Source organism: Pezoporus flaviventris, unplaced genomic scaffold (assembly GCF_033815535.1).
Source record: "Pezoporus flaviventris isolate CSIRO_AGI_PZ_B2104156 unplaced genomic scaffold, CSIRO_AGI_Pfla_v1 ptg000007l, whole genome shotgun sequence".
NCBI classification, from domain to species: domain Eukaryota; kingdom Metazoa; phylum Chordata; class Aves; order Psittaciformes; family Psittacidae; genus Pezoporus; species Pezoporus flaviventris.
In genome coordinates, this window is record NW_026892555.1 from 90152026 (window position 1) to 90179709 (window position 27684).

At 39.3% G+C, this 27684-nt stretch overlaps 1 protein-coding gene and 1 long non-coding RNA gene across 5 annotated transcripts in view; one reads left to right on the forward strand and one right to left on the reverse strand.

Annotated features, from left to right (window-relative positions):
* Positions 1-27614, reverse strand: LOC133267288 (uncharacterized). The gene is made up of 2 exons (XR_009742696.1): positions 27399-27614; positions 1-1032 (listed from the first exon to the last, which is right to left on the reverse strand). It is a non-coding gene; the product is annotated as an uncharacterized LOC133267288 (long non-coding RNA).
* The window catches only part of PHACTR1 (phosphatase and actin regulator 1), a 315221-nt gene continuing 303368 nt past the window's right edge, over positions 15832-27684 (forward strand). Inside the window, exons 1-2 of one of the 4 annotated variants that reach the window (XM_061449475.1) lie at positions 15832-16013; positions 18066-18183. In XM_061449475.1, the coding sequence (XP_061305459.1) occupies positions 18123-18183 (61 nt within the window). In that variant the 5' untranslated portion in view covers positions 15832-16013; positions 18066-18122. Of the gene's footprint in view, positions 16014-16706; positions 16872-18065; positions 18184-27684 lie in introns of those variants that run through there. The other 3 variants (XM_061449478.1, XM_061449477.1, XM_061449480.1) reach the window with 3 other exon arrangements.

Sequence of the window (27684 nt, forward strand, 5' to 3'; positions counted from 1 at the left end):
TGGAGCTTTCCTTTTATTGCAGGCAGAAAGCAGGTGTCTCAATGAAAGTATGCTAAAAAGGAAGCGGAAGGGCAAAAAGAAAAAAGGTGGGGAGTAAGATATTCAATTCTTGAAGACTTGTACTTAAAAAGTTGGGTCTGGAAGTCCTGTGCTGAAGGATAATTAACTACTCCAAATGTATGCTGAGAGCTACCAGCAGAGGCAAGCTTTTGCTCATGGCTGTTAGGTATACTCTTAATGGCAAAATGGTGTTCTACATGGCTTTGAATACTTGTTTGAAGTTTTGTCCCAGTTTGCCAACCTTGGTGTTTTGGGGGTAGGAAGATAGGAGGCATACACAGTCACACAATCCTCAGGTTTAAAATCCTTGTATGGATTTGTTTGTTGGAGTTTTTTCCTCTGTTACTGGAAATGGTACGGGTGTTTACAAGTATGGCTGCTGCAGATGAACAACAGATTTCCCTACATGTCATAACTAAAGCCAAAATGTAAACTGAGTTGCTACTTCACTGAAGTCCTCTTACGGGTCTGCCAAAAGAGGGGAATCAGCTCACATGAAGTAAAATATTGCCTACATTAACATAGATAATTAGGCATTTGCAAGAGCCTATATCTGAAAGGATATGTGAATTCCCTTGCAGTTGTACTAGCTTGGGAGATGTCTTGCCTTTCCTGATTATAGACATAAAAATAGGCCTAAAGGTCTTCTCTCTGGTCCTTTATTATGGTCATTTTTTGACACGGGTACATTTTTTTTTCTCCAAATCTTACTAGAAGCTACATTTCACATAAATTTAATCAGCCTATTTGTTTCACAGTATCCCTTTCCAATTCAGAAAGTTTCAGCAGGATTAATTTGTCACCTCTTATGCTAGAGTTTCTCACAGATTGAAATTTTGATCTTGGTGTCTTTGACCTCTTTCAGAGATGCAAGCTCCCCTTGACACTCTTGTTGAAATGTAACTACTAACATTAGATTCTAGCCCATATTTTTTTTCTTAATTACTTGGTGTTTCAGTCTCCTTCCTGTATCTGAAAAAAATAAAATTGAAATTGACCATAGAGATTTCACAAAATCCTCCTTTCAAAATAATAGCTCATTTTAGTGAGGCAATTTTACCACCATTTTAGTTTTTTCTGTGGATTACACACACACCCCCTCCCCCAGTAAGATGCTGAGAGGCTTTGATAGCATTTACATGCTTGCAGTTGGCACAATGACACACACAAAAAATCAATTGAAAATAAATTTGAGCTTTCATAATTATACAGGTCCTACCTCATTATTTTCTAGATACGTTATAGTGTGGATTGTCTTGTTTGTGAGATGCTCAGGGATGACTGTGGCATAGGCTTAAAGCAGGATCACAAAAATTAAATTAGTGACCATCTCTGCTGCTGCCATTAGATTACTTAACCACAGCGGTTCTGTTCTATAATATGATTGTTCTATCGGGTTTATAGGACTGAATATCATACACATCACCAAGTGCAGTGCTGGGTAGGTATGCTAGGTCAATTAGTAAAATAATGGACTAGTGCTCAGCAAAACGTATTTGGGCTAATGATGAAAGCTTTTTTTTTTATCATGAAGTATACAGAATTGCAATACCTTCCTTTACTGGGGCTCTCATAAGTATTCTGTATTGTAGTATATTCAAAATGCAGCAGCCTGCATCCTTACAGGCATTCAACTAGCTTTACTTTGTCCTTTTTGTATCAAGTGCCAAATCACTTTAGTCACTTTTCCAGTCTTTAGAGATCTGGGCAGTCGAATTCTGCCTAGAAATAGAGAGCTATTTCTCTGACCCATCCATGTATGAGATGAAGCTAGTTGCATTAAGAGACAGAAAAATAAATGCCTGAGTCTCCGTAAGAAAGAAACAGCTAGAAGGCAAACATGACAGACTACAGAGGAAAACCTGCTTGAAGGAGAGCTTGGGCCTTCTGCTGTAAACACAGTCCTGACTTGATCAAGGATTTTTGGGAAGCACAAGGACAATAATTTACCTGTAGATTTCTCATCTCTGTTCCTTTCTGGTTACCTTCTTTAGCAAACATGTTCTACTAAGTTGAGGACTAAAAGGTAAAGTATAGAACAAAAGTAATCTTAAGACTTGTTAAAAATGCTAAAATATAAAATTTATACTTTGGAGTACGGTGAGTCTGAGCTGGCTGATGTCAAGAACTGATACTTAATAGATTCTACTAAAAATAAGTGTGTTTGTGCATAGCTATTTAGTATTTTTAACTGATTAAAATGTTAGTTTTTTCAAAAGTCTGCTCTCTGGAACTATTTCACTGATGAACCTCCTTTCCTTTTTCATAAAAATCAATTTTTGGCAGAGTTCTTTATAACCAATTCACAAGTCTATTTAAGTCTACTTTCCAAAGTTTTATTTTTGTATCCTATTTGTCAGCAGCTAATGAGCAGTACAAAATATCAGTCAGTGACGCATATGGTTTGAGTGGCAGTGAACTCACTGGGCACTAATTACTAAACCAGAAGTTAGTTGGTAAAGCTCTGAGAAGCAGCTGGAATTTGTTTCTGAGCATTGCTAGAATCACTTCTGTGTGTTAGCCTATGAATCCAGCAATGTATCATTATGATCTCTTCAGCTGTGCTTATTTAAAAAATACCGTAGGAACTTTACCAGGTGTTGTGCTTAGTGACATTAAGAAATTAACAAGCTGATTAAAACTCTGCTATTTCATGTTCTATTTATTTTCTTTTTTCTTTTTAACAGAGCATCTAAAAGCTCCAGGTATGTTTATAGGACTGCATGCACACAGGGGAAAAAGTGGTCCTGCCATAAATAGTTCACAAATATAAGCAGCAAAAGGTGAAACTGAGAAAGCAGACAGCACTGGCAGCATCACATATGTTTAGGGTTTTTTTTTGTTTAAGACTACTGTGAAGGTAGCCAAGCTATTTTTCTTTCCTGCTTGCTTTCTTTCTCTTTTACAAAAGCAAAAGAAAGCTCTGTAAGGATGGGTGAAAAACAGGACAACGTGGTAATTGAAGGGGCAGATTGAAAGTGGAAAACTTCTTGCCTGACAGTAAAGGAAGTAGCACTATGTTTGAAGGAAACTAGTAAAGCATCTGTTATTCTAAGTACCTAAATACAGTCTTAAATTTATCCTTGTTCTGTAGAACAGTGGAAGTAGGCAGGACTGAAGCATAGCTTTATAATTGCGTGCTTTACTGGGTAAGAGTTCTGAAGTTTGTAGAAGTCTGTCATCGAATTGCCAGTCCACCCTCTGCAGTCCTCTTGCTCAAGCCTGGAACTATTAAAGAATCCCTTTGACTAAAAGAAATAGCATTTTTTGCCTATTACAGTACAAGTAGTGCCTTAGACTAGGTAAATACTTCCTAGTTCTTAACGTGATATTTAAGACTGTAATTCCCATTTCACATTCTATAATTTAGGTATTAATCTTTGACTCATCCTTGACATTCTACTTTACACCTACAAGTACTTTGGTGCACAGTGTATTTTGGAATTTAACAAAATTAGATATACTGCACTTTGCCAGTGGATGACTAGAGAAGAGTACTTTTTTCCTAAGCTAGCTGAACAAAAACCACACTTCTGCAGCTTTAGAAAGTCCATGTGTATCAGGGCAGCTATTTCACCATTTCAAAGTAGGGTATACATCCACTGGAGATGGAGAAACAGTTTTAACCTTATCATCTAAATTTGTTTTACATACTTTTCTCTCTGTGTGTGCATTTCTGTGTATGTATGTACTCCCTACAGAAGCCTTATGCTACAGATATTTCAGATGGGAAGAGCTCTGCTTTCTCTATTTCTCAGATTGTCTCTCCACCTTATCCAGATCCCAGGAGCTGCACATCTCCAGTTTACTTGGATGTGTATTTCAGGATCCCTCCCAGTATCTTCTAGCCTTATTTAGTGACTTCTGAGACATAGATCAGACAGAGAATGGTCTGGCTTCTATTTTTGTTTTCCAGGTTAGATTGCATATGAGTTAGTGGAAACTTGTGAAACTTAAATGCTGCACAGCACATCAACGGCCTCTTTGTTAGGAGAAAGAAGATGATGATGGCTGTCTCCTAATGATGCCTCTCCCTTTGTATCCCTTTTTAGATATACTGTCTGGCACCCATGTCACAGCTGCCAACCTCTGCTCTAAAGAAGAAGTTGATGTACGGCAGAGAACAAGACTTGAAAGAGATTGCCCTGACTGCAATTAGGGTGCCCCTCTGTGTGCTGTAGCCAGAACAGCTACAACCTGTAAGAAATAGCTCTCTCTGCTGTTTATGCTGCTTGCCTTCAGCCTGATATAATTTTTTGCCCCGTCTTATCATCAAAAGTTAGTGTCCTGAATCTCGTGTGGTAGGATCTTTGTGCATGGAGGAGCAATTGAAATTGAAAATTTGCAGAAAGGATTAAATGTGAAAATGTAATCCCAGAAGAGCAGTGGCAGTGTAAAGGAAGGCTTGGAAAGGTGGGGTAGGAAATGGCACATGGTAACCTAAGGAAGAAATAATGTGGTTATACCTTGCTGAAATTCAGGGAGCACTTGTGCCTGTGAGCTATAAAAATAGCAAGATGCAGCAGGCCTGCCCTGCTGTCCTGGTAAAGGTAATGAGCTTTCCTCATGCTCTCTCTGTTTTATTGCATGGAGACCCTTCTCCCAGCAGCTTTTGCTACTGATCTCAATGAGAAAATATTTAGATGGTAAATTCTTTCAGTCAGGGATTATTTCTTCATTGCCTGCCACAGTGGGACTTCTGAGATGTGACTTACAGGCATTAGGGACTCAAAGACAAATTATGAGTAAGAAAAATAGTAGTGAAATAGCACAAATTGTAAATTATTTACTTCCTGAAGGCTGTTTAAAGCAGACATACACAGTGCTTAGTTAAATCTCTCAGCAAAATCCAGATCTGCAACAAATTGAGGAACAAAATACAGTGGTGATGGAGCTATCCCTTCTAATCACAGTAGAAGGAATCCATTTGGTTAACTACATCTTGGATATATGATTTTTCTCAATCCCAGTTCATGACTTGGCTCCTTCTCACAGCCAGCTCTAGGTTTAGGCAAGACAAGAGTTTTGCAGAAAAGCAGACTGCTGGGGAGGAAGAAAGCCCGTATCACAGCAGTAGCTACAGAGCTGTTTGCCAGAGCTCAGTTTCGGATTCTTGCTTTGCCAAGCAGTCATTGTTAGAGAGTTTCAGTTCCTCACAGAAGCAGCAATTGCTGCCCCAGCCCCTCCAAGTCCCCCAGTGGCAGCAGAGACCCAGCACCCACAGGGCTTGTGCTCACTTTCAGAAGCAGCAGCGTTTGCTGTTGCTTGAATGGGGGCAGACCAAACCACTCTAATTTTCATGTGCCAAGTTTTAGCTTTTATCCTGCTCAAAGTATTTATTAGCCAATCCAATCTGAATATACATTGCTGTGATTACTCTTGAATAATTTTTTTATTTTTTTTTAGGAGGAAGGTGGGTCTTTCCAGTGTGACTACATATCATCTCCACATCCTTCTTATCTCTTTGGAGTCAGCTGCTGAATCTGAGACTCACCATTGCCCTAGGAATGGTGAATATAGCTTAAAGGAGCAAATCAAAGTGGTGGTGACAGATCTCCTCAGAGAGAGAAGATGGTAAGTCTGTGTCTAGATGACAGGAATGTATTTACTACAAAAATAGATCCGAGTTGTAAGATTAAAGAAATCATGGATATGAAAGTAGAAGGACATCTTATCTGGCTTTGTCACAACTCTCCAGACAATTGGGAAGTCCAATAGATTATTAAATACATTAACTAAACCTAACTTTCAGAGGTGACAAAACTTAGTAAAAAAACCTTTGAAGAGCAGAGTGCTTGAGGGGCTAGACAAATATTTATTTTAAGCCACTCAAATTCATTTCTTTATTAAGAAAATGGTCAACTGTGTTCTTCAAAAGTTGTCATTTTTCAGAATATCATGGTGGCTTTCTAGTCACCTACAGAAGACTATAATTCTCCTTTCAGCGAAATACATTGTTTTTGTGCAAGACATGCTAGTTACACTACCTTGCTCAATTATTCATGATGTGCACCAGAGGAAAGGGGTGTTGGGGGGAGAAATTCAATTTGCAGCAGAGAAACTGGGAGATTTTTAAGAAAACAAATTATAAGCCTAAGGGTATTGTAACTCTGGAAAGGCCTACTAAGGAGGTGGTGCTGTCTTTCAAGAAGGTTTTAAAGTATAGGTTAGAGAAATGTCAGTGAAGAATGAGCTTGGTGTGGTTAATTGGTGTACAGGGATTAGATAATTTCTTGAGGTCCCCTTCTGTCTTGTATTTCTGTGAATAAAACTTTTGCTGTAATTTGCTGTTCTTTTATTGATATATCTCACTATGCTGTTTGTCATTTAGACTGCAACTCTGCATTAAGTTCACCCTTCTAAGACACTTTTCGTCTCTGGTAATCCTTTTGCTGGAGACCATGCTACATCTCTCACTAAAGACATGCTATTTGTATTACAGTCCTCACCTCTTCAGGCTTTTACAGCTGTTTTCATCAAATTGCATTTTGTCATAGGCTCTAGGCACTGAGAGGAAAATTACAGCCTACAAGGGAAAGTTCACATAACTAGAAAATGTTAATGTCTCCCAGTGTGCACTATTCATATGAGGTCAAAGAGTGGGCTTGCAGAAGATGGGTGTAAAACACAGACTGATTTCAGTAGTGCCAGCATTAGGCTAAAGGAGCCTGTCTAGACTAGAGTGCTGCTATAGATACTGTCCAACTAGTCCATTTGGTTAGAGACACTTTAATCTAGTCATACAGCATATCCCATTTTCAAGCTAAAACAAGTACAGCACATTCTCCCTTGTTTCTGCAGCTAAACAACTCATTTGTTGGGACCCACTGAAGTGGGTCATCCTGTGAGTCATGGATGTTGAGGAACCCCAGGAACAAATGAAGAGGCCCTTTGGGCTTGAAGGAAGAAAAGGGAGGATTCTCATGGAGAGCTCATTTATGCAGGCTCTTCATAAAAGCAGTGAGGAAAGCAAGGCAGAATTGCAGGATTACTCTGATGTCACTGTGTTATTGTTGGCTGCTGACTACATACGGAGACCAGGGAGAATAGCTTTGGAGCTGAAGTACCTCCTCAAGGTGTGAGAATCTGGAGCAGAAGGAGAGGTGGTGGCCCAGTCTGAGCTCCAGTTGTCCCCCTGGTCCAGCCACGATGAGAAACTTGCTGTTGGATGATTTTGTGGGAAGTTGTTCAAGTAACTCTGTGAAAAATTGTATTTCTTACATGGTTTGCTGGCAGAAGCCCTTTTTTATCGTAATACTAAAACATTTCAAATACCACAGTTGGTGAATTTTGGTTAAGGACTTGATTTAAATAGAGACTGGTTTTATCTGCATGCATTGCACAGCTCAGATTGAGCTGCATATACTCTTGCACCTGCACAAGCCAAAAACACAAGGCAAATAAGAAATACCCCATATTGCAGGGTTCTAGACAGCTGTCTTATAGCACGCTGCAATATCCACCCCATACAGGAGGAGACATACTGTCTCCTCCTTCCTCTAGACATGATTCTACTCCTTTTCAGCACGTTGCTATTTCCATCTACCCACCACTTGTAGTTCCAGATAGATAGTATTTCAGGGATGGACCTTGCAAAGGCATGGTCAGTTCCTCTTTAGTTTTCCATGTGGCTACTTTGCTGTAAGGTTGTCATGCTGTATGGTTGTCATGCTGTATGGTTCATGTCACTGAACGATGTTAGGAGGCTATAGGTATTTGATGATGGTGTATGCCTGCTAGAAGACTAATACAAGGAAGGTGCAAAAAGGATGATTTGAAGAGAGCAGCTGGCACTGTTTGGCTCCAGTCACCATTGTAATGCTGGTGTGCCCATTTACCTCACTGCAGATGCTGTCTCCTTTGTACACTCCAAAAGATATACTGTAAAAAACATTCTCCTTAGTTGGTACTTCTCTCTTGCCTGTGCTGGGCATCTCTAAGAGGCACAAAATTCTGCATAACTTTGTTTTCTCTAATCCTACTAAAAAGCTACTCAGCCTAGTTTGTATGTGATACCTGTCCCTGCTGGCTGTTGATTGTTACCTGTTGTTTGCAGAGCACCGTTCTGTATTAGAGAATATGAGAGTTCAGGCAATGGCAGAACTACACTGTCTCTTGAGTTTAATGAAGTAGATCCCTTTCACGCTTGAAATCTATACTTGAGATACCTAGGAGAAATTCTGATAACATGTGAGTTTCTGCTATTGTTACAATGACAAAAGTCTTGTACTATCACACAATAGCTCTCTTCTTGCTTGTCTGGTTTATTTGCTTATATATAAACATATATGTGGATTTATGTTTACATACTAGAAAACTTTCTATGTATTTCTCTAAATTTCACTTACTTGAAACTAAGATGGTTTTTGTGCATGTTTGACCACTCCAAAGGGAGTAACAGAAAGAAATTATTTCCTAGTGTGCTTATATTTAATAATGCTTTTTACTGTATGGTACTCAGCTCTGTTTGAAACAGGTATAGATTACAAATGTAAGGAATAGAGAACAGTCAGGCAAATGATCTGGACAGCCAAATAATAACTCTGTGTTTTCTGTTACAGAAGCTTCATAATACAGAGCTGTTTGCAATGAATACATCCCTCCCTTCTGAAAAGGTGAATAAAAAATCCATATTACTCTTTTAATTATTTTCATTTTAATATTTTAAGTCCCAAATGCAAGCTGACTTAAGTGATTTCTAAAGGTATAAGGGGCCAGGCAGTGGAAGGATTTCCAAAGACTGCTTCATAGCTTTTAAAGTTCTTTCTATGACTGGTACCACTGACTGCAGTCTGCAAAGATGCTAAATACTGTCATTTCTGCTGTCTTGATCATCAATGCTGATTTCTCCTCTCCCCCTTCATTTCCAAAGACACTGTTAGTTTTAGTATGGGCATTCCAGGACTACAAATATCTTGTCTGAATGGTTTTATTTTTGGCCTTTGCTAATTTCCTCAACTGCTTTTTCAAAATCAATATTTTTCAATTGGTCACTTGAGCTTTTTTCAGTGACGTTGAACCTGTGATGCATGTCACTTCAGGAGCATTTTCCAAACATTGTAGGCGTCATGGAGCAATTTTAGCATAAAAAGAAGAGTATAACTAGAGATGGCGGGGGAGCAAATTACATTTTGTGTATATATAGTGTTAAATGCTTCCATTAGTTGCCATAGGGATGGGCAGAAGTTGGTCTGAAATGACAGCTTTTCTGATGCTTGATGTGTTTAGAAAGAAAACATTGGGGGAGGGTTTTTTTATTGTTATTATTATGCTGGGAGTCTTTTATAGGGGAGGGGGAAATATTAACGTCGTATTTCTCAAAGAAAGTCAGCGGGGCTCCATAAGCAGGCCAGGCATCACCTTCACCTCTCTTCAGAAACACTGACCTCTATGAAGCATCTTTGCAGCTTCAGGGCTGTAATTCCACTGCTGCTCTGAGCTTCACATTTCCCTCTGTTGTGCAGCACTAGAACTCGTGAGACCTGATTGTCAGGTCAGGCATTTCTATTTCCTTGCTCTAACATTAACTTGGCTTGGATATTGGAAATAAACAGAGATTTATAATTGGATTTATAATTACACTATGATCATGTCAAAAAGATAAGAGGCGCAAGTAATATACCTCAGTGTGTCATCTAGGCCTACAGCAATCTGATGTTAAAATTATCTTTCACACAAAGAGTGACCAGGAGTAGAATGACAGCTGTTTGTTTTGCTAGCATTCAGGTCCCTGGAAATTCTGTGTCGATGGTATGTGTGCCACACAAGGGGACACTTGCTAGTTTTGCCAAATAAAAAATGTAAATGGTTCAGAACCATCTTCTACACAATATGCAAATGAGAGTTAATCAGGAGGCTTAATTCTAAAACACTGTGTTTCTGAAGGTAGTCCGTAAGAGAAGGATCTGTCCTGTAAGGAACGAAACTGAGGCACTGTGCTTAGTAAGTCTAATCTAAATTCACTGGATTTTCCAACAATTTTTAAGAAGTTTTTAAACAAGCACCTGTGTTGTTTTTATTTTTTGTTGTTGTTGTTTTGTTTTAAGCCTAACTTGGAGTCTGTGCCGCAAGTGCTTTTTTACTTCTTTTCCTGAAGACAATGTTTTATTAAAACTACTTATCAGCCTGGGGGGCACTGAGCAAACACTGAATGTTATTTTGAGAAGACCACCCATAGACTGTGAAATGTCATTTGTCACAGCAATTATTTGCAGTTTGCCTGTACATGCTGTTCTGCTAGTTCCTGGGGATACACCTCACGGATATGACTGTAGTGTCTTTAATAATTAGTGAAACTTGGGCAAAGAATAAAAGCATTTTTCTTTTCAATGGAGTTGACTGAAAATAAGTGCAACTCACATAAACCACTGGACCTGTCCTTGGTTGATGTTTTTTAGAAACTGTCTCCAATCTCATGTTCTATTAAAAGACCTGATCTTTTGTCAAGCTGAAGAAACTGGAGGAGAGGATCTGCATTAGTTGTTCCATGGCAGAATGCAAATTTGGTGTGAGTCCTACAAATTCCTACTGAGATTGCAAAGAGGCTTTGCTCAAAGGTGAGCAAAAATTCTTTGAAATCATGAACTACATGAAGAATTTGAAGTACTCTCCTCAGCCTGCAGTGTATGGTGAAAAATGAGGAGGATGTGGGCAGAAAACAAGCATGTTGCCCAGGGAGGTTGTGAATGCTCCATCCCTGGCAGTGTTCAAGACCAGGTTGGACGAGGCCTTGGGTGGAATGATTTAGTGTGAGGTGTCCCTGCCCATGGCAGGGGGGCTGGAACTAGATGAACTTCGATAGTGAGGTACAGTAATATGTGTCCAGGAATACTCAAAGGATCTGGATGATTTTGTTTGCTACATTCATCTGTTTCATTATGAGTCCTATAAATATTCCCACTGCAAATATGTGACTCCTCAGTAGCTCCAGAGCAACACAGGGTAGGAAACATATGACAGGTGGATGCTTTTTCTGAAGCTGTTGTGGCTGATCTGTCTTCCAAGGGAATTTAATCATAAAAACCACAGGCTAAACGTTTTTGAAATCTGTATCATAAGTTGATGTAGTTTTTGGAGGATAGCACAGTGTAAGAACAGGCACAAGAATGATTTTCATGTAAATTATTCAGAAACTTGCATTAATATGCATTATTTACCTATGTATGTACAGTGCCCTACAAATACTAAATCTCATCATGCTATGTGAGAACTACACCTTGTAACTTCATTATTACTCCATAGTTACATCTTCGCCTCACATAAAATCAGTTGGCAAGAAGTAATTCGATTTTGTTCTAACCAGACTGCAATTCCTACGTTTTTTATCAAATGTAATCATGTTACTGTATTTGTGTCCAGATGCTCAGTTACTTCAGAGTTGTTTATCCCATTTAAACCAGCAACCAACTGAAATGAGATTTAGAAATGTTCCACTATCAGTGAATTTCTCAAAGGCCACTAGGAGACTGTAAGCATACATCTGTTTCCAGTTTCCCTGTGCTGGTTTTCCCTTTCAAAGAAGGTTAAGATTGAGATAATTAGTACCTGTGCTAATGCAAACTAAAGTCATTCCCTTTTACATCTTTGGCCAGTCACACTATTCTTTGTGTATGGGATAGCTCAAGTTCTGATCACTGCTCAGTCCCAGGAAGGTACAAAGGACAGATGATTTTGTTGTCTGTCATTGCTTCCAGTTCCTTTGAATATTTTTTTAAGTTCCTTTGCCAGAAATCCTTGAAAATTGAGTAGGAAGCTGGAAGGGATGCCTCCACCTCCATGACTGCTGCATACTTGTTGGGTGGTGGAGGAAGGCTTACCCAAAAGTTCTATTTTGCTAGTTTCATCCACTTCCTCTGCCACAGATAGCTCTGTGTTTTTTCTCCTTCCACCAAGTCATCCGTGGGAATGAATTAGGGAAAGTTCCTCTTCTTCCATTCCTGTGGAGTTCGTTACAGAAAAATAAAATATATCTAGTCGTGTAATTAAGGAAGATGACGAAGGTCAATTAATGCAGAAGAATTTCTGCCTGTATAAGGACTGAAGGATGAGGCTTTAACATACGTGCTTCCCCCCAGATCTCTCATCTCTAATGTGTTTACAGTATAATTATGACTTCAACCTCTCCTCCCTCAAATGAAGGCGTATCAAACTGCCATATATCATCTTAGAATAGACTTTTACTATGCAGGGTAGATAACCTTTGTTCTCAATGACAGCACTTCTAATATTTCCTCAACTAGCAACTTCTTGAACTTCTTGTTCGTGAGACAGGATGTTGAAGCTGCCTCTTTTCAAGCTCATCTCTTCTACACTGGAGTCCATGCAGTTCTTGCTTCGGAGCTAAGTAACAGGAATGTGACCCTGATGCTATGAAAGGACAGACTAAACCTTCCACTTATTTCAAGAGCCAGAGCTACCTTTATGGTCTCTTCAGTGATTCTGGTATCGATAATGTTTATGGCAGAAGCATAGAGAATAAATAATTCTGCACTGGAAGTTTCTCTTGTTCTGGATAACATTCTTAAAATTCCAATTGACTCCAGGATAGAGTTCTACAAAATTTGTAGAAACTTCTGAAAGCATCAGTATAGTCTCTATCATGGTAAAGCATCTGTAGTCCTCAGTTGAATATTTTGGTGTTTTATTGTATGTTGTGTACATCATAATATTTGTCTTGCATTACAAACAAGAAATAGAGAACATATTTGTGTCCTAATTTTGCTAGCAATCCTCTCTTTTTAATATATCTAAGCACAAGACTGATAATTATAATTTAAAAAAAAACAACATTTTTCATAGCTTAGGGGCTTAAACTTTTATATTCTTTCTTTATTCTGACTGTATACCGCAGGAAGCAACTCTCTGTAATAATCACCTTGCCTACACTTCTTCAGTCACATATTACATTCTCTCTCCCACTTTCTTTCAGGTTAATATTAGTGTTTGTCAGCAGCAGACTTTTTTCTCCAAGGCTCTGAGTCATTACAGTAGCAGTTATGTTCTCAATAGAGAGTTCAGGATAGGGGAGAAAACCCAACCCTATGCCTACATGCATCTGACTTAGAAAACCGGAAGGCTACTCGCACCTTTTAAATGCCAAGTGTTCAATTGTTTTCCCCTTGAGGGTTTTGGGTTGTTGCTTGTTGGTTTTGGTGGGTTTTTTGGTTTTGGTTTTTTGCCTTTTTTTTTGGGGGGGGGGAAAGTCAGATGTGCTGCAGGAGGTTACTTAAGCTCATGGTGAAGAACTGGCTTCAGATGGCTTCAGATTTCTCCAAAGTGTGACAGCTTTATTCCAAGTATTTCTTTAGCAGAGGTTAGTAAGTTGGTTTTGTGGTCTGGCTCACAGAGTTCAGTCTAGACCTCTGTAGGTATCTGTGTATGTTATAAAACCATTGCACCTGTTACCTTGAGCAGGGATCTGTGTTGATAAGAGGTCCAATCAAAAGCAGAAGTTTTGCAAGTTTGGCTTCTGACACAGCACAAGGAAGCATTCAGAGAGCTGTAGAGTACAGTTCCTGCCTCGAGCTACTGTTGTTCTTCCCTGTCCTGCCCCCTGAGATGCTCTGCTGTTCTTTGGAAGCCTCCTCTGGGGATCATACCTAACTCAAACCAGATCTGTTTTACCTGAACATTTTTCTAGACATGTAGGCTTTTCAGCTGGAGGTAATGGATTTCCTTTTCTAAGGGTAGAGCTCTTTCAGGACTGCAGCTCAAATCTGAGTCCACAATCCTGTCCTAAAGACTTTGTAACCAGCAGGCAAGGATTTCCCTCATGGTGATGAATGCCACAGAAGCATATAAATATACATGCATTGTTATCTTCCTTGTTGTTAAGTATCCCCTAGCCAGAGAGAGCTCTTAGCAGCTGTCAAACTGCATTATAATTCAAAATGAACTGTAAACCCCTGAGATGGATGAAAGTATCTAGATGGATAATTTTGGAATGGTCAGTAGAGAGGCTACTAGTGATTTCAATACTGCACTTCTCAGTCACAGTGGAAGATGACGATGCAGATTGAAAGGGTGATGGCAAAGAGAATCAGAAGGACACACCAAAGGCTGAAGGACAGGTGTTATAAACCACTCTCCAGCATGCAAGGTTGTATTTTAAAAGCCATATTCCATACTGCTTGCGAAGAAGCAGATACGATCTTTGGAGCAAGAGAGGTAGAGTGTTCCTGACTTCCATTTTTCCTTCTGCATCTCTGTATTGCCAGTCTTTTTTTTTTTTTTTTTTTTTTTTTCTGGCTTTCTGTTGAAGAAAGTCAGCTTGGCTAAACAGGCATATGGCCCCTGGTCCATAGAAAATGGAACCAGCTTGGAGGGACCTATTATTCAGTAGTCATCACAGCAAATACAAACTCTCCAAAATGCAAAAAGGGAAGGTGCTAGTAATTCTCCAAGATGCAAAGAAAGTGGCTTGCAGTGTTCTTGTTGTTTGGTTTTGCTTTAATTTCTGTTTAGGAATGAAAATGTTTGTCACACCTCTCAAAATAGGAACACATTTTGCATAAGCCAGATCCACAACTTAGGTGGCACTGAGACGCCTACTTAATACAACCATATTTAGTGGGGTGCCAATATAGGAACTGCCATACCAGATTCTACCTGTAGTTCATATAGCTCACCCTTATCTTTGATACTGTCTGGGTGCTTTGAAGAATCATTTAAGAAATCTTAAGAGAGGAAACCCATGGAGTAATCTGCCCACAGAGATTCTTACTTTCTAAAGTGTACTAAAAAAACAAAATGTACTCTGAGGGTATATCTTCTTGTGTTTCTTCTTAAAAGCCAGAAAACCCACCTTTGCTAGTTGATATATAGTTTTCTTATACTGGAATGAAAATCTAACCTTTCAGAATCCACAGTTTTGAACACCAGTAACATTTGGTGGCAATGGATTTCAGAAGACATTTACACATGATCTTTTAAGCAGAGTATTGGCAAATATGGGAAGACGAAGCTTGATTACTTTCTGACACTCAACTTGGCCAGAACTTCCTGGTCCAAATTTATCAAAGCATCACTTTATCACTGCCTTCTTCAATTTCTCATCCACTTCCAAAATCACTACACTAAGACCTGCTGGAAGAAACGGGGTCCTGGCCCTCTTGTGAGGGATGCCTGCGCAACTTGATAGCATGGCCCTTGTTAGCCCCTAGTGCCTGCCTTCATCAGGATTCCAAACACTGTGCAGCTTCAATAATGCTAAACTAGATGAACCGGAAGCCACCAAAAAACAACTGTGCTATATTTCAGTTTATTAATCATGCAATCCCATTTCTGATATGGGAAAAGCAAATTATAATTGAAAAGATCTCAGTAAAAACATGTTCTGCTTTCATGATCTATGGCTATGCATGTTTAAGCTATCATGCCATGACACTATGCTATTTGATTTATGTTTTTACTGATGCTTTGACTGACTAGTTTGTTGCAATGTACAGCTAAATGGAGGAAAAAAACAGAAACTGCATCAGGCAACCACTCTGTATTTCATTCTAGAAAATAGCTGGCAATTATAATTACTCACCATGTTTCTGGCTCAGAATAAAAGTGGCATTACACAAATACCACTGAACATTCATCGTGATTAGAAAACGCTCCATACCTTGGAGTGCAGTGGAGACATAAGAACAATTTTAAATGCAAATTAAATTGTGGGGGTAGCAAAGAGAACAGATAAAAGACAGTAAAACAAAGCCTTTCACTTTCCTCAAATTAGCAAGCTAATGTAGTATATAAAAAAAAAAGCCAGTTCTACTCAGATCTGTGCTAAGAGCTTTCATTTCATCATAATATAAAACAGCAGATCCGTCACCTTTCTCTATTCAGTACTCTTGATTTCGAGGTTGAAGTGAAAATTAGAAGCTGTTCATTCTGGCTCACAGACTGGGTTGCATTTACTTAGTCTTATTCCATGACAGTAGGATGGAAAGAGGTCAGTAACACTGGTAAGTACTTATATCCTGCATCTGATTTTTATTTATTTATTTTTAAGATCTTTCACAGTGCTTTGGCTTTTTATCAGTGTGTAATTCCTGAAAAAAACCCTACATCGTGTATTTTGTAAAATGCTGAATCTTAAGCAGAAACGCAGTGATTCCTTGAGAATGCTTGTATCAGATGTTAGAGCTCCTTCAAGAATGAATTAATTACTTAAAGTAGGAATTCTGTAATAGGAAAGGTTTCTAGATAATCTGTATATTTCATAGCATCACTGGAACATTTTGTGTGTTGCTTTCTCTGTCTGCCTGGTTCAACAAGCAGTACCAGATAAGACATGAATCTCTTCAAGATGTTATTTGCATCATGTGCATAGCAAAACATTTAATAATCTCATTACTCTTCTGGTAAATGGTAGAGAAGGTAGATTTTACTTACTGAAAGCAAATTATTAGACAAAATATAATGTTATGGTTAATCATTATGAAAGAAAAAAATATCAGAATATGAGATACAACAAGGAAGATCAGAGTGAAAAACAAATTGTTAGGGAAATTATGTAGATTTTTTTTTTCTTGGGAAAGTTTTTATCGAATTAAAACCAGGGGCTTAATTTTTCAGGATGAAGGGTGAGGGGGAGTAGGGGAGATGATCATAGTGTCACCTCCTGTTGCTAAGTAACAACATCTCCTGGCCATTTTTATCTGATAAAGGAAGTCCAGTTGACGTTATGCATTATTCATCAGAGTTCCAATCAAACAATCAAAATTGTTTGCTTACACTGGGGACATTTAGTAAGATCAAAGAAACCCTCCTTGCAACTACTGGAGCTTACACCGCTGCCAGGCAGTTCTCACTACTCTGAAGTAAGTATCGTTTCTGGTTTGGGAGTGCTACAGTAAAGTGAATGCTGAGGAATTTTGAAAGTTTTTTTACCAGGACAAGCTTCTGAATTTTAGGAAGGACTGCATTTTGATCGATGAAAACTGAATTGAAGGGAAAAGGGGAAGATTTGGAACCCTGATTTTCTGATTTTTGCCAATGTAATTAAAAGAATTACTTGAAGCAAGGGTCAGATTCCTGCCCCAAACCTTTCTGCTAGGTTTGCACGGAAAAGGACTAGAGGTATTTTTGTATGTCTGTCTTAAAATAAATGTTGTGCAGAGCTGTTTGTATGCTTATGATTATATACTGTAGCTAACTGAGGTGTGGATGAGAGAACAAGATTGTGTGTTTTCTGCAAGTTATTCACAGTAGAATAAAATGCAGAAGGTAGTAAGAAGACTGGAGAAGGGTCATGATAGTGTGCATAATCCTGGGAACTCTGTCCGGCAGAGGCAAACCTGACTCAGTGTGCACCTTGAACAGTTGTATTCTAGGATCTAGGCAGATCTGAGTTTCAGAAGAATGCCAAACATATAAACCTTAGCTAAGAAGCTGTGTTAGGAGTAGCCTAACATTTCTTAATGATTGCTCTTATCACATTTTTTAAAATGGATGGTGGGATGTTCTGTTGCTACTTCTGGTCGATACAAGGGGAGAGGGAAGGCAAGGTTGGCTTCTGGTCATTTAGATGGAATAAAATATCCAGAATACTGTATATGCCAAAGCAGTGCACTAGAAAGGAATAAGCAGCACAGATGCTATATTTAATGTATTTTTTTACAGTAGTGCTTACTCAGGAGGTGCCAGCTCTGAATCTGGCTAAAGGAGTTCCCTGCCCCAAGCTTTTCTGATCGTCTTTCTAAGAACGAATGTAACAGGCAGGTGAATCTAAGTACGTAGTATATGAAATTGAGACTGTGGCTAGCATAAAGGTGGTGGAACTAGGAATCGTGCTAATAACTGCAGTAGGACTTGCCTTTAATGTTTTCAGACAAGGATTTAAAGCAAACACCCTAAAATAGAAAAGGACACCTATGAAGTTCTATGAATAGTGATTTGAAAATTATTTGACCCTAATATGCCAAATGAAGTACTTCAGTGACTGCCTACACAATTCTTTCCACAAAGAAACTCACTAGCTTTTTTCTGTCTAACATCTCTGTAATCTTTCCCAGGAATCTGACTGATCAGCCATACCGGAGTAGTGTATAAAGATATAAAGTTCCTTCAAAATGGACTACTTTTTGGATGTCGAGTCTGCTCAGAGACTGTTTTACAGTCAAGGAGCTCAAGGTAAGAAACTCTGGTACTGATTCAGAAAATTACTATTTTAACTGTACAGTTAAGATGTATAAGGCCAGACAAGGGCCAGTCCTTGTGGCTGACCTACCAAAGTGTACAAAAGCCACAGGGAAAGGCATTAAAAATGTATGAGTTGTGAAATGAATTACAGGAGTAATGATAGGGTTGATCTGCACTCTCAGAGGATAAGGAAAGGTGTGAAAGCTGTTGGGTGTGCAGCAGGAAGAAAAGGAACTGCCAAGATCCAGAATATGCTGTTGCAGAGTCGAAATGGACAAGTCAGAGGGGACAGCAATGGCCTGCTGCTAGATATGTAAACATGTGGTGTCCTTCCCCTTCTTCCTTGCTTATTGCTGCTGTCAGGATCATAATGTGGTGTTAGTCAGCACTGCAGGAATTGGTTTGGGAAATTCTGAGGCAGTCCAGCATGCTGTATGTAACCAGCAGGCTCTCACTGGTTTGCATCCTTCCCTGTGAAATCCCCCCCACTCCAAGCAGCAGCAGTGTGAGAGAGGGAAAAAGTAATCAAGCTTCTTTGCTTTAATGTAGTTGAGACTTGTTCACGACACAGATGATATTTTTGGTAAAGTCAGTTCATGTTTTTCTCACCAGTTCTATTTCTGGATAAAATTTGCAACTTCAGAGAGAAGGGTTTTTTGTTCGTTAAGCTTTAAACACAGTATTAAATGGAAGAAAACTGAGAACCAAGTAGCTCTACCAGCCTTTTTTGTTAATACATACTGCCTGTTCTCTGGAAATGTAATCCAGCTTTTTTTCATTTATTAATTTCATCACTTGCTGATGAAATTCAAAGTCCAGCCAATAGAGTTCTGCCTTTCTTGTGGAGGCCATTCTCCCAGAGCAATACCTGCTCCACCCAGGGAGGTACCACCATGGGGGTCAGTACCGCCTTGGCTCAGCAGAGGTGCTGCTGCCTGACACACACTACATTGCCCAGCTGCTGTCCCACTTGTGGTAGATTTTCATCTGTACAAGTCACAGAAAAGCTTTCTTGTCACAGCACAGCCTCCTGCATTGAACAACAGAGGCAAATGCTAAGCACATCAAAATCGGGGGGGGGGGGGGGGGAACGGCTGGGGCACTAACTGATTTTGCTGGCTTTTTCTCCATCTCTGAAAAGCAATAGACACTTGAGGGTTGCTACAGAAATAATATTAAGTTCCTCAATATCCCTTGAGAACAAACCTTCTCTTTTATAGAAACTAAAATTAATGAATCTGCAACTTACTGTTTTACAAGCTATAGCAATATATTGACAGCATCCCTGTGAACTACAGGGTACAGAGGGAACTACAGAAGGAGTATGTATTCCTGCAATGAAAGTCTATTACAGTAATGTACACAAAGTGACTAATAGGGTTGTATACACAACCTTCACTGTAAGCATTTCCAAGAAGGCAATTGAAAAACCCCCATATTTGGAGAAATGGCATTTTTAGTACATATAGAAATGCTTGTACTGATTGGTTAGACGCATGACTGAAATTTTAACCTTAGCACCTGCTTGATTTTGTGTTTCAATGCAATTATTTTGCCTTTTTAAAATGCAAAATGAGGGGGGAAAATCCACCATGCAGAACTATATTCTTTGATACAAAAGTCATCAGCAGGGGGTTGACCTTTAGATCTGTCATGTGGGTTTCTATCCCTTGGCCAAAACAAGTAGGAACCAACACTGTGACCTGGGGATTTTTTTGTCCCACTGCTTGTGAATGTTTCAGGAAAGATGCCAATGACATGCTTCCACTGTGCACCACAGCATAGTACAAAGGCTCCTAAACCCTAATTACTTCCACAAGTGGAAACAATACATTGACATAAGAGCCAGGCTGCACTTATGCTCTGCCTACTTCCACTTTTCACCTTTCTTTTTGCTCCTTTTGCTGAATTTTCCCTAGCTCCTGTCCTTTACATCTCTCGCCACACATGCTTGTGAGACCTCTCCCCCAAACTCTGTCTTTGTCTGTTTTTGAGGTCAGCTGCTTTCCAACAAGCAGGGAAATTGTTCTAAGCACAGAAGTGACAACACTTCTGCTCTACATTGTCAAATGGTGCAACACAGCAGCCCCCTGGCAACAGGAGAGATGCTGGAGTGGAAGGATGGATGGACAACCCTGCTAGCAATAGGTGTGCCAGAAGAAGTGTGGCCTGTGCAGAGAGAGGTGGACAGCTTTCAGGAGGCTTTCACTGTCTGAGGTAGCACTGAGCACCTCTGAGGTGACAGAGATGGCTTCAGCAGGATAAATTATAAATCTCTGGAAGAGTTTCATCATCAGGTTTTCCTGTAGCAACTGCCTTTATCACCATCCTTAGCCCCAGACTTCTTGATGGTAGCATCCCCTTTCTCTGAGCTATCTTACCCCCATGCACAAGAAGGAACTAAACCCTACTGAATGTGAATTGTTACTGCCTGCACAGCTCTGATAACTCCTGTTGTCCTTGTACATTGTGCCAAACTTCAAGGCTGTCTTCCAAAGAACAGGCATTTCTATATGAGATTATGGCATGATTTCTCGAAACATGGGCAAAAATAACATATTTCTTTCCTTATCCGCCTTATTACAGTTAAGCTGTGTTAGCTATAAGTTTCTGGGGAAAAAAAAACACAACCCAAAAACCAAACAAAAAATGCACTGAATGTGAGGCACCCATCCACCACAAACAGCACAGCTCAAGTAGCTGGTTTGGAACTGAATAGAAGGTCTGCAAGAAAGCATTACCCCAGATCTTCCGAATGGGATCACAAGTAACTGTTTGATCTTTATATAATAACATGATGCTCTTAGCAAGTCATGCTATCAAACAGCATGTGTATATGCATTAAAACTGCATTATGACAGGAATGAGTGAAAGAAGACTAGTGTTCTGCCATTTAATTAGAAACAGCATTAGAGCATCTTATATGTATTATTATTATTATTACTTTAATTATATTATTAGCTACTGCATTAGAAAATACTCTGTTTACAGACTGTAAAATGGGGGTTTATCACCCACTTACTCTTTCTGTGAGATTTGAAGATTTCTGCTTTCTAATCCTTTGATCCTACAAATCAAGAAAAAAAAAATCCTTTCCAATGTTTTCACATTAATGATATGACAATGTTACAAATGGCAGTTGTAAAGCACTCATTCTTATCTGTACCCACTCCTTGTGGGTGGAGGAAAAGGGAAGGAATAGGACCGTAAAATGTTGGGAAGGACGTCAGAGCTGTGATGGCATTGTTAGCAGATGTTATCAAATCCCAGACGACAACATGTCTCATGTAGTTGAATGCAGGACACTGACCTCAGCAAACGGACTGAAACAGGGTTTTGGTCCCCAGCAACTAACCAGTTCTCAATCTCTTCCTGCCTGCACTAACACCCACACCTCATCCCTACTCCTGCAGAAAGCTGCAGAACTGCCTTTTCTGCTGTAGGGTAGGAGGAGAGAGGTGTTAGCTTAATCAGCTGCCTCCTCTCCCATCTTCTCCTTCTGCAGAAGCAGCCATCACCTTACTCCCGTGGGCTGAACACAGTACAGAGGATGTTTGGCCATTCAGGCTGCATCTCCTATTCAAACAGCTGTTGCCTGTTTCCTCCAAGGAAAGTGAAGCAGGAGGGATGGAAAAGTCACAAAAGCTGGATCTGGCAGTAGGATTATCTAGATTTAAAAAACTTTGTAAATGAAGCCAGCTGGCTTTAGTCTTCAGAAACAAGCCAGAAATATCCTGAACTCTGCAGTTCTCCCTGACTGTCTTTCTGTGACTGTATGTTGGGATCTAGGAAATAGGGGGTGTCCTTGCCAAGTGCTCAATGCCTACTGACGCATCTGCAAGTCAGAAGCAGGAAAGAAGGGACTGTGATCCCCTGGGCTCAGGCCCTTTCCCTAGGAAAGTCTGAATCTGAAATCTAGGCATGGAGATGTACTTCACTTATCAAAAGTCTCTTCCCTTTGAAGTGTGTGGAAGATGCTAGTTATTCTTGGATATACATGTATTCTACATCCAAATCTACCATAGCTTTCAGCCATGAGGTCTGAATGCATACAGTGGGACTTGGAACAGGATTTGACTCGCGTATTCCTTAGGTGTTCTCAGTGAAGATGTTTCCACGTAAGACTTCTCACTAGTCTGGCATGTATCAGTGGAAAGAAAGTCATTTTAAGAGCAGGGTTCACCTAATCTTAGACATCTTCCTTGGGATAATATAAATCCTGCCTTATTTTCTCTACTGATTATGAAAGCCTAGACAGCTAAATTGAATGAAAGATGCCTATGCTAATGGCATTTGTTTGCACAGAGGACTCACGTGTTGAGAGATGAGACCTAATTCAGGAAAGGGAGTAACTTCCCCCAAATAGGTCAAGCTGTAATCTAAGGCTGTAAATGTGCAGGTCCCATCCCATGGATGTAGCCTGCTTTGGAGACAGGTCAGCTTTGATCTTGAAGTTCTACTTGAAAGAAGTTATGCTTTGGGGCATGGAAAGAAAGACCTCATATTTGACAGAGCTGAGAAGGCTGGTACTGAGGAGCAGCAGAAGCAAGCTGCTCCTTAATGGAAAGTGAGCCAAGAGTCAGCAAGAAGGGCAGAAGCAGTGGTCTTGCCTATGAGAGGTAAAACACTGCAGCATGCAAGCAGGTCAGGTCTGGTGACAGTCACCGGGTTCAGCCAAGAGTTCAGATTGTTGGACAAGACCATGGTGACGAGACAGGTATGAGGCCAAGCAGGACATCCAAGTCAGCAGTTTGGACGCAGATCAGTGAGGAACGTAGCCAGGCACAGCCTTGCTCAGCAGGTGGGCAACAGCCACAGTGCAAACATAGCTCCCAAAAGGAAGGAAGGAGGCAGCTGTTGAGGCTTCTTGCCACTTTCTCAAACAGCTCTAAAGCTGATCAGGCATTCTTAAGCCATTGTCTCCAACAGCTGTGCCATGTCAGGGAGCCTGCCTTGAGCATATCCAACTGCACTGTGTGCAGGGACCACAAGTAGGGCCATGGCTGTTGATACCTAGCTCTCACCTAGGCTTGATCAGGATTAAGAAATGAGGAACCCTTCTCTTCCATTATATACAAGGGCGTGAAGCCCCCTGGACAAACTAAGAGTGAAGAAGGACTTCTGCCCAGTAGGCAGGATGAAGGCTTTAGTATCATCGTAACAGGGGAGTTCCCCATCGCAGACTGAGCATAGCACTTTTCTGCAGCCATGAGTTTGATTGATGGAAGCTGTCCTAAGACTCACACCCTCTCTTGGTACCTTTAGCAACCCCACACCACAGCCTGACAGGACAGGCTGAACATTGTGCAGCCAGGATACCGTTTGCGGCTGCATGTGTCTACCTTTGCACTAGAGTCAGACCATCTGGTCGCTGCTCATACTCTGGGTTCTGCTCTAGGGTGACTTCTGCCTCAAGGATAAAAATACTGGAGATGTATGCATCCATTTCTCCAGTCTTGTCTCCTTTTGCACCAGGAGGGCACAGCAGCTTAAAGTTAACTGCATTAATTGTGTATTTACAAGAGGCTCCTCCATACCTTGAAATGCTTGCTAGTCCATTTGGCAGGATACACTGTGCTTATTTAAATAACTGAACAAAACTCTTTTGAAGGTTTATCTTAAACTATCTTTTGTATCTATAAATAATTTACAGATCCATTTACATTAGATGTGCTCTTACTGGTTGCAACAGTCCTGCAATCTACTTGATGAATGTAAGGAGTGAATAAAAAATGTTAAGTAGAAAAAATATGAAAATAAAAATAGAGCACATAGAGCCAAGGGTAACAGATGCATAAGACTGTATAGACAGATAGGGGATAATTATTCAAAAGATTTCTGCAAATCCTTCTTCTTGATCAGCTTTCAAGGTTTAATAAAATACTCCCAGGTACAGTTTTAATTCCACATTTTCCTCTTGCACTCTGTCTTCAAAATACAGTTATTTCACTGTACTTCACTTTTGCTCATTTATTTTAATTCCCACACTGCTGAATCATTCTAGATGTTTGACTTTAATCACTGCTGACTACTTCCCTTCTGCTTTTGCATATTGAATGTCCAGCATTTTACAAAAGTGTATTGCTGCGGTATCCCCAGATCCTAATCCAGAAAGATTCCACTGAAGATTGTCCTTGGCTAAAGTAACATTAGGACACTCCACCAATTTTATGATTAATCACCCTGTAGATTAACATATTTTCAAAGTTATGTTATTTTGCAGGGTTTGTTTTTTTTTATTCATGTGATGTCACTAATTCTTAGGCTAATAACAGAAGAATTAGTAGCAGCAAATGTGCACTTCTGATGCAATTTCTCTCCCCTTAAATCCCATGAAGTAACCTTTTAACATCAATCTTGCCTCATCTTTTTTAAACTCTCCCCCACACGCACCCCTTCCCACCTCCTACTCTGGCATATCCCCAGTATTGAGAATTCAGGAACAGGCAACTGAGTGCCAGGATCAGAGTCTCTGGCTTTGCAGTCAGGCAGCCTAGCTTCACCAACTGCATAAAAATAGCTCATGATGAGCTGCAGTAACTGTACTTCAGCTACTTTTTGTTCATTTATTTCAATATCCAGTCAGCCAAATACAAGTCAGGAGAAAAAATCATCTTCTAATTCTCCATGGCATATCTGAATAAAACTAGGATATTTCAGATCCAGTCCTCTATACCCCTAAATATAAAAAATTTCAGAAAATCTATGCATGGATCACACTTGAAAGATTACATTCTGAAAACTAGATCTATTTTTTTTTTCTACTAAAAATTAATTTTAAATAACTACGCCTCCTCTTGCCCCTATTTCACAATGATTTAGCTGATTTATTTTTTTATTTTTAATAGTCTGCTTTCTGAAACCTATGCTTTTGGACACAACAGCAGAGGAACAAGCATGTTTCCTTTAAAATGTAGCAAAAAATGCTACTTAGGCATATTGCAGACATCTATCCAAGTACCATAAACCAGCATAACGAGCATGAGTGTGAAAGTGGATATCCTTTCGCATGCATACTATTGTTTGCAACCCTCAGGCCTGTGTTTGAATACTATGCATCCAAGTACTTTCTTTCAGATTACTGGTGTCTATCAAAGCGGTGTCAAAGATCTCAACAGCTTTGCTTTACAGACGTGGAGCAATCCATACGCATGTGCTTCTCTGTTTATCTGGGAGACACAATCATTCTTCATAAATGACAAATTATGTCCTCTCCAGTGCTTGCACATGTTCTGCTCTCTTCCCCTCCTGCCTGCCGTGCCTCATTTTCCATCTCTGATCCTTCAAATGGTGTTCTTTATCAGTTGCATTTAAAATAAGACAAAAGTGAAGTCACATTAAATCCCACCAAAAGATTATTTTCCAGGTAAACATCCATTTGAACCCATTAATTGGTCTGCCTTTACAGAAGAATATTTGCAATCTAACGTTTTTTCTTTTTAGCATAGCTGGAATATCATGTTGTAAGCGCATCAAACTGTACCCAAACTAGCATTTTTAAAGTTTACATGCAGCCAAAAATACATTTCTGTGTGTGTTATCTACATGGTGAGCCCTTTCTACAAAGCATGAAGGAGAACTGAGTAAGAAGCTCATATTTTTCTCTACCAAAAAAAAAAAGTATCAAGAAAGTATCCTAATTAATCAGCAATAGCAGCACTGCAACTAAAATATTTTCATAAATATTCTGCAGAATTGTTCAAAATTTGCTCTGAGAAATGAGATTTTACTAAAAAAAAAAAAAAAAAAAAGCCTTAAAGATTTCTGATGTAAACCAGATTCCTTTATAGTTATTTCCATGTTACCTGAAGTTCCTTGTGATAATATGCTTCAGAAATAGACCTGTTGCGATGCACCTAGGTGTGGACATCTCCAACAGAAACATTTCAGCACTTCTCTTGTACTAAGACTAAAATCATCAGGTCTCAAACGATTTTGCATTTTGAGGTAAGAATCTGCTGTTTAAATAAGGGTTGCTGGATGAAGACCTTATTGAGCCAAAAATGAGCAGGATATCTGTGTCACCAATGAGATATTTTAAAAACAATTTAATAAAAGTCAATTCTTAGAAGTGGATTAAAAAAATATATATTAATATTTCATGTTTTCTCTAATTTTTATGAGGATAGCTTTTTACCTTGGATTTTTTTCCAACTTTAAAATGTCCAAAATTTTTCTAAACAATACAAGTCTTAAAAGAAAATCGATACTGTAACTCTTCAAAACATAAAGCTAGTTCTTGGCAAACAAGAATTAGTAGTAGTATTTTTATTAAAATATGTGGAAATGTATTTTAACAGAAAAATTTGAAACCATCAAAAATTCTTTGCAAAGTGCCTCCATCTTTTCAGTAAATTCAAATGTCATTCAAAACCTGGGTGACCTGTAGTTTTAACTAAATATATTGAAATTGTACTTTGAAAATGTCTCTGACCATGGAATGCAATAATTTACATATTTCACATTCCCTTCTCACAAACGTATAGTTGCATTGTACTTCAGTAACTGACAATATTTTGAGACAACAAATGTCAGATTTTATACAATTGGTTCTAAGGTGTCATTACATTCATTACAGCATTTCTATTTTTAAGGTATGTTTTCTGCATAAGAAACCTTTTCCCTTCTAACAAACCACAGGCAAGAAGTTGACACAACGTGCCAATTGTGGGGCAACACTATGAGGAACAATGCAAAGAGAATGAAAGAATTTAACCAAAATGACTGATTCGTTTTCCATATCCTGTTAGAGTCTCTGCTGAAAAGGAGTTTTTGGACACTGGTCTCAAATCCATTTCCAGTGTAAGGGGGCCCCTTAATGTGTATCATAATGTCCTTCCTTTGCTTCATGACCTTCAGGAGGACACTTTCACATTTTTCTGAAAAGCCGTCTCCTAAAAATGCATCCTAAAGACTGAGCTGCTTTGTGGAGAGCAGTTCAAAACAGCGATACTGCTGGGTTACCTGGAGTGGACCCAGTAGTCACATTGGGCAACTGTTGACAGCTTTGCTAAGAAATATTTGGTAAATCATCCTTGTAATAAGGAGTGCTATAGATTACAGTTAAGAAAAGAGGTAAATTTATCGCATACATAAATATTCATCATCACTGTATGTATACCAGAACATGATCAGTGATACTTTCCAGTTCTGTGCCTGCGTAAGACTCAATCTTAGGTTTTTTTGCAAACCATTTTAATACTTACTAGCTTTCTCTGAGTTTTTTCCAATGTTTACTTCAAATTTCCAGTCATTCTTGACAACTCCTTTCAGTAATACCCATAAAGGAGAGATAATCATGATTGTCAAAGTAATATATAATGATTACTCCAGGAAACATTTTTCACCATCCACCTCCTTCTAGTCAAAACGAATATAAGCCAGATCCCAATATTTTGACCCAAAAGGTAAAAATTATTTATAAACAATTACACAGAAAATCTCACTTGTTCTCTGTTAACTATAAATGTATATGAAATTTGGTGTTGAATT